General features: G+C 41.3%; 1 protein-coding gene across 2 annotated transcripts; it reads right to left on the bottom strand.

Annotated features, from left to right (window-relative positions):
- Nucleotides 1-735: 735 nt before the first annotated feature.
- Nucleotides 736-11,881, bottom strand: RWDD3 (RWD domain containing 3). 2 transcript variants are annotated; one of them, XM_007169550.2, is made up of 4 exons: nt 11,778-11,881; nt 3,627-4,114; nt 1,297-1,412; nt 736-1,198 (listed from the first exon to the last, which is right to left on the bottom strand). In XM_007169550.2, the coding sequence occupies exons 1-4, from the start codon at nt 11,860-11,862 to the stop codon at nt 1,084-1,086; spliced, it is 804 nt and encodes a 267-aa protein (XP_007169612.1). In that variant the 5' UTR covers nt 11,863-11,881; the 3' UTR covers nt 736-1,083. The 2 variants fall into 2 exon arrangements, with proteins under 2 accessions (XP_007169612.1, XP_028019125.1); XM_028163324.2 differs by lacking the exon at nt 736-1,198 and having other exon boundaries at nt 1,336-1,412; nt 3,674-4,114.
- Between the last annotated feature and the right edge of the window lie 1,726 nt (nt 11,882-13,607).

Below are 13,607 nucleotides of genomic sequence, written 5' to 3'. Positions count from 1 at the left end.
GGTACTGCCACAGTCACAGAGCAGCGCTGTCAAGAAGCACTACTGGGCGTGCCACAGCGTCTCCTTATTTCTCTCTCCCATCAGTTATAATTCATAATGACATCACTGTACCTCAGATCACAGTGAGGGAGATTTGCCTGGCCTTTCTTCCATCACTTGGCCCCTTATTTCAGAAGCACAAGTGGCTTCAGGAACACAAATATCCTTTCTCAAACATAAATGCCTGTCTATACTTTTGGTACAGAGTTTAACACAAGCTTTTATTTTATGGCTTCTCTCCTTAGGTCATAATAAATATATTCTGAGATTATCAGACTTTAACAAATTTCATCAGAAATAAAAAATACTATCTCCGTATGATTTCTTCCCTCTGGTAAGCCAAGTTCATTTTGTGTAAAACACTTCTTCCCTTGTAAGTTTTAATTTAAATTGAAGAATTTTATTTTAATTTGACTCTCCAGTCCTATCACTAGTAAGTATCATGCAATTCTGGGACCCCAAAGAAAGCAATTGTAAATCAAGTTCTATAGAACTTCTTTAGTTTGTATTTAAACTAACCATTTATCCAATTCCACAAAGAAATCAGTGTTATATTTTTCTTAACATTCAACTTAAAACATTAGACAGAATAAGCTGAATGGGGGGAAAATCATTATCAAATGCTAAAAATGTAAACATGAAGGAAGTAAACATGAAAACAAATCTCTTTTTAAAAATTCATTTAATTACAAGAAAATTAGCCAGAAAATTGCACAGTTCCAAACAAATCCTCTATATAAACACAAGGGCTCATTCACCATCATCTTTTTGTATTTATCTCTCAAATAACATTCCATCTACTGAACCCAGCCTATACTGGCAAAATTAGAATACATGGATATTTTTACTGTTTAATATTCCATAAACAGAATTGGCTTTTGTCCTGAAGTTATGATGGTGTCTGTCCTTTTGCTTCAGAGAAAACTCTAAAATTGTTCCCTTATGAGTATTTCAATTAGCCACTCTCAAAATCCAACGCAAAAAACAAAAACAAAACAAAACAAAAGACGCTGTTGTTTCACTAAAAGATACCTGTCTTCCACTTCATTTTACCAGCCTAAGTACAAATTCGGAGAAAAGCTTCTTAAGTCCTGCAGTTTCAAATTCCTTTTGTAACGCATCCAACGATGAATACTCTTTGACTTCAAATGCCAGAAACCTGCATTATACAAGAGAAACTCATGAATATGCCTAAATTTGTCAGAGTATAATTATCGATTCAGTTGCTTTTCCATCTGCAATAGTACTAAATTATACCTTTTGTGTTCTGTCTGTACTTTTGTTTCAAACAGTACACTAATCATTTTCTCTTTGCATTTCTTTCCACTTGAGTCCACATCTACTTTGCAGGTTTTCTGAAGAATCAGGTACTCCTAAATGATAAATCAGTACGTTAAATACATATCTTACTCTGAATCTCAAAGTCCTAGTTTGAAAGGAGCCATAAACCTATAGGCTTATTTCCACACTTACAGAGTACTCGCTTTCTGATTCAAGCAGTAAGAGAGTTACACAGTGTTTTCACATACTTTGAAGCATAACATTCTGGTGAATGCTGGAGTAAAGAAGGGTCTAATCGAACTACATAGGCTTAAATCTAGACTAGATCTGATTCTGGGGTTAGTTATCTAGATCCTCTGTGCCTCAGTAACCTATTCCATAAAATGGTACTCATAACACCTACCTTATGGGGAAGTTGTGATGATTAAATGAGTTCATACATATAAAGCACTTAGAGGAGTGCTTGGCACAACAGTGCTTAATATAGTACCAGCTACTGTCATTATTATCACTTCCTCAAGGTAGGAATGAAGTTAACAGGCACACAGTACCGAACATTCCAAATTGATGGCATCTATAAATATGTACCTGTAATTCTCAATCCTGATACACAATCTTATAAAAATTTAAGGGATATTTACATTAAATGGCATTTTAGGAATAGCTAATAAAAAAGAAAGAACTCCTTAAAAAGTACTCTACATTACCAGAGGTCAAGCCATATGATTATATAAATAAATTAACTGATGGACCCAATCTGAGAAACAACATCTGCAAAACAGCTACACTTAGCCTAATATGCCCGAGCTGGCTTAAAGAAAAATCTGAGTCTTTGGGGGATATATGAGCAAAGAAATTAATTTGTATTCATTTTGTCAGCCAGTATTTTATCCAAAAGGATCAAGCTTTATAGATATACTGTAAATCACCTTAAAATATGTGGTTCCGGGGCTTCCCTGGTGGCGCAGTGGTTAAGAATCCGCCTACCAGGGCTTCCCTGGTGGCGCAGTGGTTGAGAATCTGCCTGCCAATGCAGGGGACACGGGTTCGAGCCCTGGTCTGGGAAGATCCCACATGCCGCGGAGCAACTAGGCCCGTGCGCCACAACTACTGAGCCTGCGCTCTAGAGCCCGTGAGCCACAACTACTGAGCCCGCGCGCCTAGAGCCTGCACTACGCAACAAAAGAAGCCACCGCAATGAGAAACCCATGCACCGCAATGAAGAGTAGCCCCCACTCACCGCAACTAGAGAAAGCCCGCGCACAGCAACAAAGACCCAATGTAGCCAAAAATAAATTATTTAATTAAATAAATTTTTAAAAATATATGTGGTTCCCTGGTCAGACCCCAACCCAAGAGCTTTATTAAATCTGAAAATTTGTTGTACCTATACGCTATAACCCAGCACTACTCTGGTCAACTGAAGTTATTAACCAACAAGTTTTGTGATAAGAGCCCATCACAAAAAAGCTAGGTAGTTATCCTACAAATCTTTAAGATGATAGGTTATGTAAGATAAATCTGTTTCAAATAAATTCCACTGTAATTATTCTTGACCCAACCCACCTGAAAGCATAAAACCTATTAAGTGATTTGCAGCTCTTTTAAGATTTAAAATATAATAAGCAGCTTTCTTTGTCCGGTCCCACATAAAGCAGGTTAGATGAGTTTAGAATGAGAACTTGAAAACTCTGAAGGAGATGATGATTTTGAAAGCAGCTGCTGAGACAAGTCAGGTGGAAAGCAAAAGTTAGGGAGGAGGTGACAAGCTGACAGCCCTGATGATCCTACTTCCACTCACACTAAATCCTGGTTAGGAGGGAACAGCTCCTCTTTTCAGGTATAACAGGTACCAAGTTCAAGCGTCAGAACATATCTTTAACTTCCAAAAAGTTAAAATTTTTGCAGGCTACCCACAAATATACACCTTGCTGTGCGCCTACCTAAGGAAAGAACTATAAATACACACAAACTTTTAGTGCAAATTTATAAAATTTAGGCTCAAAGCTGATTACAGAAACAAACACTCATGTACCACAGAGATTTTTTTAATAACCTATCACTTTCATTAAGTGGCATGATTTTTAAAACATAATCTTCTACTTATTCTTCAAGCTTTTCAAGTCTGTAGTCGTAATTAGAAGTTAAAGACAGTCTTTAAAAAGAAAGATCCATTAACATGGTAAGAGTGAAAGTAGAAACATCTTAACGATTAATCTGTCCCACTGTTATCAAACACACTTATAGACACACCATTTTAGCAGAAAATAGCCAAATTCATATTCAACGTTAAAACTTTTTGGCACCTTGATGTTGTTTCTGTCTCCCTGCAGTAAAATCAGTATTATTTTACCCATGAACATCAGTCTTCCTGTCAGCCTTAAATCGGAAGCCCACTTCTCCACAGTTTTGACATATTTAGTCTTTGCTCTCATGTGATCTAAATGCAAAAGAGTCGTCCACAATCCATCATCCACAGCCGTGCTTGCTGCAGAAGTGCACTTTTCACTGCCACCTCCAGTTTCTGGTCGCTTGAGGATGTGCCTGAGATTCTGTTGAATCCAGAGAACCAGCTCATGAACCATAGGTTCCGACCAAAGGGTCTCTGCTTGCTCCAGTAACTTCTCTTTCACAATCTCACACTCAGCCCTGGTCAGGTGTTCGGAGTTAACCACAATACCAGGCAGACATGACGGGTAATTGACCGGTAAATGGAACACCAATTGTAAGGGTATATCCGCATCCATAAATCCTTCGGCTCTTGTGAGAATTCTGAACACAGTCCCATCTGTCTCTGGAAAGCATCCAAAAATAATGATTAGTTGTACCTAATTCAATTTGAATGGAACACTAACAAGTTAAAATTTTTGTTTCAAGTGTCAATTTATTTTTCATGTGAAAACTAAGTTATTTTATGAAGAGATACATCACACTAAGAAAGCCATGATTTACAGATTCTTACTTTCAGCCATACATATATATTCATAGAATCATGCTCACCAGCGCCCAGGATTTCACTGGCATTTACAGTTGCCATTATCCCATTTTTATTAAGGTTACCAGAAAGGTTTCTCATCATATGATTTTTTTCCTCCCCAGACTTAGTTGATAATTCAGAAATTCCTAATAAACTCATATGAACATTCAAAGAAACAGTATTGTGCATTTATAAAATCAGTGATTAGTTTAAAAGTTATACACTAAATCCGGTGAAAGTCATGTTGCAGTGAGTCTGAATCAAATCAAATACTGGATCCCGTGTGGTTGCAGGGGTACAGAGAAAACCATGACTGAGCATACACAGTAAATGCCTGGACCCGCTCTTTCTCACTTCAAATATATTCGTATCAGTGTAACATGAAGGCAGCGGGAGGAACTAAAATTGGGCAGACATCAGTTCCGCTGTCTCTGGCTCCATAAGGAGGAGGGGGAAAGGGGAAAGCACACACAGGATACGAGATGAAACACTCTGCCCTCTTTCAGATTTGCTCCACTTCACCCCTCTGATGTGTTCCACACCACTTCACCCCACTTTTCAAAAGTTGATAAAACGTCAGGCTGATTCATTCTGCAGGGGGCAGAAGCACACAGATCAGAAGAGCAGAGTAGAACCGAACTGGGTGCTGACGAGGCTCTTTGAAGCTAACTTGCCTCCGTCTACCCTACTTCTTTCTCCACAGCCCTTGTTTCATTCTCCTTCACAAGACAGGCAGTCAGACTGTTCTAATTTTCATAACTGGTTCGCTGCTCAACACCCTCAACAATGGAAACCTGAGTGCATTCTCATTTTAAAGAACCTAACAGAACATTAAAATGGCTCTCTAGCCATCCAATTCCATTTATACAGCAGCTGTTGTTACAGACATGGATTCATACAGGACCAAACACATCCATTACACCAGGTTTTTCTTTAATAGAATCTTCAGTATCAGCTGCAAAGCACTGCCGTTTTAGGACACCACCCCGAAACCCAGGCAGTAACCATTATAAAGATCATATTAGGGCTTCCCTGGTGGCGCAGGGGTTAAGAATCCACCTGCCAATGCAGGGGACACAGGTTTGAGCCCTGGGCCGGGAAGGTCCCACATGCCGTGGAGCAACTAAGCCCGTGCGCCACAACTACTGAGCCTGCGCTCGAGCCCGCGAGCCGCAACTACTGAGCCCGTATGCCACAACTACTGAAGCCTGCGTGCCTAGAGCCCGTGCTCTGCAACAAGAGAAGCCACCGCAATGAGAAACTCGTGTACCACAACGAAGAGTAGCCCCCGCTCACCGCAACTAGAGAAAGCCCGCACACAGCAACAAAGATCCAACGCAGCCAAAAATAAATAAATAAAATAAATAAGTTTATTTAAAAAAAAGATCATATTAAAGTGATATAACTTTAATTTGTATTACATAAGTAAAATATATGCTGCATAAAGGAAGATTTTCCAAACAACTTAGTACATTCCTCTAAAATCCATCGCCAGTTTCTCAAAACCCTTCTTTCTTCTATCCTGTTACTTATCCTTTTTAAAAAATATTTTATTATAAAGTAGGCTCCCTAGATGTCAGTTAGATCACTGCATTTCACTAGATAAAATGGGCATTATAAATAGACCTACAGACATGTGACCACTAGGCTAAATAAACCCTCCAGAAATCATCTAGAGGGTCCACTTTCCCTCTCAAGGGGGAGGCATAACTTTTAAAGCTCTTCATTCATCATTCAACAAACATTCACTGAGTACCTACTAGGCCCAAGGCACTGTACTAGTCTGAAAGAAAACAACGGGTAAGACACAGATCCTGTCCTCTTAAGTCAATCCAGTTTCATAACATGAAAAAGTGGACAGAGCCAAAGTGATCTTCCTCAACTTCTCTTCTACATCTAAAAATGGCTTTACTTATAAACATACATACATATAATTTCTATAAACCTGTATTTTATATATTTTTTATTTCCATGGAGATAACTCTCCACGGGAATGGCATTTTTTAATGTTTTCTGAGCAAAGGGTGCCTCCCTGCTGACAACTTGACTACAGCCCCGTGAAAATGATTTCAGACTTCTGACCTCCAGAACTGTAAGAGAATAAATATGTGTTGTTCTAAGACACCATATTCGTGGTTATTTGTCACAGCAGCCACAAGAAACTAACACAGTACCCTGTGCTCACAAAGCAAGCTTTTCCCCGCAAGCAAGACTCCCTTTCTGGTAAAAACCCTGAAACCTAGAGTGTTCTCCAATCTCTGCCATCTAAACAGCCACCTGTTCCTCCCCAGTTCAGTGACCTGACAGAAACAGGCAGTCCAGGGAGAATGTCTTGAAAGGCTACTGAGCTGGCTCTTCAAATCCTTACCAACTTTCATTCTTCTCTCTTAGTGATTTTCTGGCCCTAGTCAGCAAAGAGAAAAGCAATAGGAGAAAATCCTGACTTCTGCCTTAGAAAACTGTGAAATTATTAGTTATAAGCTTAGAAGGAAAACTGCTTTAATTTTATCAAGAATTGGAAAGGATTAACAACCTTCCTACTTGGTCTTCTCTTTGACTCCCTCCGTAGCTACACACACACACACACACACACACACAGGAGCTGCAAACTGAAATTACACAAAATGACGCTATCTCTGTAAGAAAATGAAAATCCCAACAACATAGCCCATTCTGCTGATATTTAATGCAGGAATAAAATTACGTATTCTTTTAAAAACTCATTTTCTCCCTAAAACTCTAGAAGTATGTATATTACCCTTCCATTTCTCATCTGCCTTGGTTTCTACATGCAATTAAACTGGCTCTTTTTTGCCTCAGAATTTTTCATGTAATCACATGTACTGTCAGTCTGATTTTGGGGGGTTTTTTTCCATAAAAAAAAGAAAATAAGGTTGTCCCTAACTACTTTAAGTTTATTAACAGCTTAGAAACAGAGTGATTAACAGAAAACATAATGGTGTTCTATATCTAATGCTAATCTCTGGCCTTCCCTGGCACCAAAAAACTCTAGTCATTAAGTTTAACTCACAAACTCATCATTCTCAATAAACATCTATGCCCTAGAAAATTTATGCCTGGCCTACAAATCTAAAATTTTCATGAGTTCCAAGACTATTTTCATCTATTCTAAAGATCCTACCAAAAGATGTAAGTCTTGCCTCTGGTTGAAGCTTGCATACATATTCCCTAGTTTGCGTTTTTTGGTTTTTTTTAATAAGTCATTGTACCTTAAAATAAGTATATCAATTTCATAACTAAAATAGGTTACTTAGTTTCAAACCTTATTCTTCCTTACAAGTACATGAAAGAAATTATGCTCCTAACCACACTCCAAACAACAGAAATTCAAACTAGAGAAACTGAACTGAACCCCAAATTCCATACTGTTATTTTTAAGACTTCACCCTACTTCATAATCACACGCAACAGAAATTCAATAAATGCTGTCCAATAACAGAAGACAGTGGAAAATGTAAGCAAAATTTAAGAGGATGAGTTCTTCAAGATTCATTTAGAGCCCATTAAGAAATCATTTAGGGCTTCCCTGGTGGCGCAGTGGTTGGGGGTCTGCCTGCCAATGCAGGGGACACGGGTTCGAGCCCTGGTCTGGGAGGATCCCACATGCCGCGGAGCAACTGGGCCCGTGAGCCACAATTACTGAGCCTGCACGTCTGGAGCCTGTGCTCCGCAACAAGAGAGGCCGCGACAGTGAGAGGCCCGCGCACCGCGATGAAGAGTGGCCCCCGCTTGCCACAACTAGAGAGAGCCCTCGCACAGAAAGGAAGACCCAACACAGCCGTAAATAAATAAATAAATAAAGTGGTTAAGATGAAAAATTAAAAAAGAAAATGAAAATTGATCATTGAATTTGATAACATCAAAAAAACCAGAAATCATTTATATACCCTATACAACTAAATTTCCCTATATTTGCTTTTTTTTTTCTTTTTTGCAGTTTTTTTTTCTTTTTTTTTTTCTTTTTTGCAGTATTTTTTTTCTTTTTTTTTTTTCTTTTTTGCAGTTTTATACGTCCTCAGGGTAAGACTTTGTTCAGAAAACCACTAAAAAGCCCCCAACACCCTCTCTTACCTCACTGCACAGGATTTTTTTCCTCTCGCTCCCAGGTGGCTCCCCACAAGTATACACCCACCAGTGCTTCTTTTTATGTTACAGCTGGATTTTTATATATGCTTAACGTGGTTACAGAAAAAAGTAAACTAAAAATAAGTGAAGCTAAAAGTGGCAATCCCATCCTTTAGAAGTGAAGTTCAAGGCTGATTTGTTTTTAGAGATGACCTCAGTACTGACAATCAGCAGGAAACAGGGCTGAGCAGATTTAGAGGGGTCAGTGGGTGACAGTCATGATTCATTTTGCAAGACGGGCCAATCCAATCTGAACATTAGTGTTAGCAGAATACAAAAAGTTACTCTGAAGCTACTGTGCGAACATATCATATGATATTGAGTCTTACACACATTTTACAACTTTTTTATCTGTAAGACGATTTCCAGAAACACAACTCCACATATAATGAGCAATAACTATGGCAATATAACCTCTGTGGCCTTCAATTACCTCATCAGGAAAATGAAGATATATAACAATACCAATCTCATCTACCTCATAGGTACCCACACAGGCATGCACACACACTCCCCTTCAGAACTGTTCTGAACATAAGTGGGGTCATCCCCGTTTGTTTGCTCTGGGTGCTCTTCTTGCTCTCTTTTTTCTGGGCAAGTGTCATCCTTGCTCTCCAAGAACTGTTTTCCTGATGCAATGGCCGCATCTCTGTTAAGGAGCATGATGCAATGCAAGAGTCCATATACTCTGGAGCCTGGTGGTTACTCAACCAGCCTGAGCATCTGTTATCTTCTTTATAAAATAAAGTTAAGAATACCCCTCATCAAGTAAGATGCATTTAAAGTGTCAGGTCTGTGGTAGGTGACCCCATTAAACCTGGCACCTTGCCTGACTGCACTGCACAGGGAGAAGCAGAATACCCCTGGTTTGATCTGCCCACAGCCCCCCCTAGTGGACAGGAATAGGAGCTTACATAACTTGCACCCATCAGAGACAGTTACACCTGATGCCTCTTATGAGCTTTCTACAACCATCACAAAGAGGCCACAGTGTATGTAAGTCCCCTGAAATTCTCAGCACAAATTAGTCCAGCTAAAAGAATCCAACTATTCAAACTCTTCAATCTTATGACCTTCATAGATGACCCTAGGGTTGGCAGCCTGAGCCTTCCTGGGCTATCTCGTACCAGAAGTGCAATTCTACCCAATGTTAACCTGATTCCAGTGGCAACAAGAAGCAGCTTATTTGAGGGGAAGGCCAGGAAGGAACTGATGGTGTTCAGAATGTTCTGGTGTTCAGAATGTTCTTATATCCCCCAACCCAAGCTGACAGTGACCATGACAGTGGTAGCCAGCAGCCCACTGTATATTTACTGAGGTCTATTACAGAAGTCCTTACTTTACCCTTAATTCCCAGTTGTGAATATCAAACGTCCCAATTTCAATCACTGAATTGTTCTATTCTCCAATGAACCTTTCAGCAACAAAATGTCCTAAGTTGTTACACTGAATTCTTTTATAATTCAATTACTTATTGATGCCAGAACACTGAATTAAATTAATTAGGAGGCATGGCTTGAAAGTCATGCTCAATTTAACAGCAGATAAAAGGGTCCACAGTGCTCTTCATATTAAGAAATTGCTCTTTCTTTCTTTCTTTCTATGCTTACTTTTTTGGGTGTTCTCTGACCTGTCAGTAGTGTCATATGCTCAACCACACACTCATGACCCAGACCACCACCACTCCATCCTCTTTCAGGTGTAATGGGAAATCATAGGTTCATTTTCCCAGGATATTCCTAGTTGAGCCATAATAAAGGAGTTTAAGAAAACTGATGATCTCTTCAAATAGCCTGCCTCAAGCAGAAGGAATTATCAATAAAGAGAGCCATAGAGACAGCAAAGCAAGATGACGAAGAATAACAAATGCTGTCCAATCAGAAGAGAGGTGACGAGAAAACACTAAGAGTAAATCCTTTCATATGGGTTTTAAAGAATTGTTTCAGAAAGCTACAAGACAGGCTAGGCACTGAAAAGAAAGCCGCTTCATTACATGAATTGGTTCACAGTGCCCAGAACATAACAGTGCTCAATGAACGTATATTCACGGGTGATCAAGAAAGAACAAATGAAAAGGAGCCAACTCCTGCTCTGTGGGTGAATAACACACCGCGTAGCTACCAGGAATGGATTCTAACCCTTGATGGCTTTCTCACAACATTCAGAACATTTTAGACTACCTTCTTAAAGGTCAACCAATTTACGGTCAGAAGGACAATTTTAATAGTAGCTGAAACATAAGAGAAGTTTAAATCTTATGCCAAAAAATTCACATAATGTATTTGAAAGCTAAGTGAAAACTGTAAATTATGTGCATCACTGAACTTTTTCATCAACTTAAGTTTTGGTTTTTACTTAATAGAAGCCATAGACAGGTAGAGAATAAGTTTTCACTATCATGAAAATATAGCCAAAAGAACCGTTCTAGACTCTAAGCTGCTAGAGGACCTGAGCAGTGTCTTTGAAACCTTGTCAGCGTTTCCGGGGACTCAATAAATGAGTTGAATGATTAATGCGTCCCCAAGAGCCTGTAATTGGCAACCACCTTTGAGCCGACTAGAAAAAGCAGGAGAAAAGCAATCAAGCTGAGAGTCCTGACTGAGCACTGGTCGAATTCAAAAATTCATTTAACAAACATTTACTGCATACCTACCACGTGCCTGGCACTGTCCTAGGTTCCTGGAGTTTTGTGATCACAAAACGGACAGGGTCCCTGCCCTCTTGCAACTTGAGACAACCAAATACCCATATAGTTAAACCGTGGTGGGTGCCCTGAAGGACATAATGCATGGTGCTTACAAAGCATTTAGTTCAATTTCGGGAAGCTGGATTTAAACTACGGGTGTCAGGAGAAACCTCTTTTCAAGGTCAGATCTGACGGGTAAGTACAGGACGGCCAGGGAAAGCGTGAGGGGACGCTTTCCAGGAGGGTGCGGCTGGCTTGTAGCGCTCAGCGAGTTGAGGAGTGAGACAGGCGAGTTAGAGGGTGCAATGGCAGAGTGGGGAGGCGGGGTAACAGGCGGATGGAGGGGGAAGGGCGAGTGCAGGTGCGACGGGAGAGTGGAGGTTGGGACGGACGAGTGGGTGGAGCGGCGCGGGAAGCAGGAACCGGTCCACGGGCCGCACGAGCCTGAGCATTATGCTCTCCGTCCACTGCAGAGTAGCGAGCAGGGGCGCGATACTATTCACGTTTTGGGGGTCGCCGCCCAGTCCCGGGGCGTGTCATTCCATCATTCAACTACCCCGGCCCCCAAGCGTGGGCCCGGGGCGGGGAGCCCAGCCTTGGTGGTGGGGAGCAGAGGGCGCCCGGTCCGTCTGGCGCGGGGGTAGTCACCTGAGAGACTCAGCACTTCCCACTCGTCGGGCCCGCAGAAAATCGCACCCAGGGCCGAGAGCTCCTCCCGCACCGGCTCCGCCATGGCCGCACCGCTCGGCGGGCTCAACACCTCCCCTTCCGCCGCCGCCGCCGCCGCCGGCCCCGAGCAGCGCGGCAGGGCGGCCACCGGGGGGCGCCTCGCGTCTCCGCAGCGCGCGGCGGGCGGGAGGCCCCGAGAAGCCCCGACCACGAGCTCCCCTTCACTTACTCCAGACGCGAGGCTCCGCACCCTCTCGGGGGGTTTCTGTCCGAGGGGGAAGGCCCCTTGGTGTCTGCCAGAGGCCACCGTGCAGCTCACCCGCTGCTTTCCTGACAGAGGGAGGCCTCCCAGCAAAGCCCGAAATTCTCTAACTTTAGCTCGGGCTTTGAACACTAGCCCTTCCCGCCCAGACTTGGCCTTGAAAGGAACTTGGAGGTTAAGAGGAAAAAACAAGCAGCGAAGTGACCAGAAGAGGTTAGCCCCTGTCTGGCTCAGAATTGAACTAGGTGTTGGGGGTACTGCAGTTAACAGAACAGACGAGATTCTCCGCCCTCCTGGAGGCACTAGCGACCCCGGCGGTCTGGGACACCCAGAAAACGTCCGGGGCAGGAGCAACCCCCAGATGCTGAGCGGCAACTGGAGCTCGGACTCCGGACCAGAACCGGGTTCCTGGGACGTCCTTCTCCTAACAACGGTTGCAGAAGAGGAGGGTTGGACCTACCAGCTTTGGCATTCTAAGGATGTGACTGGGGTGGCCCAGGTGCTGGGAACAACGACATAACTTCCCATTTGTCTCCCGCCTTCACAGAGGACAGACCTGCTGAAATTGGCCAGGAGAACTCCTGGGCCTTTAGGGGTACAAAAAGTATGAAAACGCTAGCTTTTCAGTATTACTTATTTTGTGATATTTGATGCATATAAAACAATGTGATTCTTAAAGTTTAATAATGAAATGATAATCCTTGAACTCAGCACTTAAATTTAAGATTGTTTGCAGTTCCAATAGGGTAACAGAATTATCAATCCATTCTGTTTCAACTTTGATTTCGTGAACAAGGTTACAGTGATTCTGTGTGATAGTTCTGTCAGTCAGCATGTTTGGCTTGTCCTTTTGTTTTTCAAGTAACAATTTAAAATTTTGCAGCCTCAGATAGTAGCTGGTCTAGCTCATGAAGGTCCCACAATTTTTTGTTTGTATCAGAGATAACATTTTCTGAGATAAATCAGGGAATTTAGATGGCTACACAGTGACTCCTGACACTGACCTACAGAAGTCAGGGAAATGGGGCTGATTTGAAGACTGGATTCATATTACCATCATCAGCATCATTCCCACTGTTACTAAAAAGAGATTTTAAAAAGGAAAAGATACTGGCTTCTGAGAACAGAAAGGAAATCCAACAAGATAAACTGCAGGAGAAATGCTTCTCAGAGGATGCCATGGGATTTCAGTGACCCCAAGCAATTACGAGCACTGCTGTGTACATAACTGGAAAGACAAAGGTTTATTTGAATGCATAATTGTCTCTGATGTGGCCAATTTTTTTTTAATAATAATAATAACTCCTTTGAGTTATTTCCAAAATAGCAGTTCAGTAGGTTCATAATTAGCTGCTAAAGAGTTTGGTGAACAAAAGAATAAATTTTTAATTTAAAATATCATTAAATTCTTTTTGATTTTAGCTTGAAGTCCAATGTTAGTATTAAAAGTGGTAGGAAAATATTAATTTAGTTGTTTGACTTATTTACTAAAGATTGACCAAAAATCAAGTAGTCCATATCTTATTTTTAATTTCCCAAATTCAATA

This window comes from Balaenoptera acutorostrata, chromosome 1, assembly GCF_949987535.1.
Source record: "Balaenoptera acutorostrata chromosome 1, mBalAcu1.1, whole genome shotgun sequence".
Classification (NCBI taxonomy): Eukaryota; Metazoa; Chordata; class Mammalia; order Artiodactyla; family Balaenopteridae; genus Balaenoptera; species Balaenoptera acutorostrata.
The sequence above is the reverse complement of the archived record's forward strand: the minus strand, read 5'-3'. Positions and strand labels throughout refer to the sequence as shown.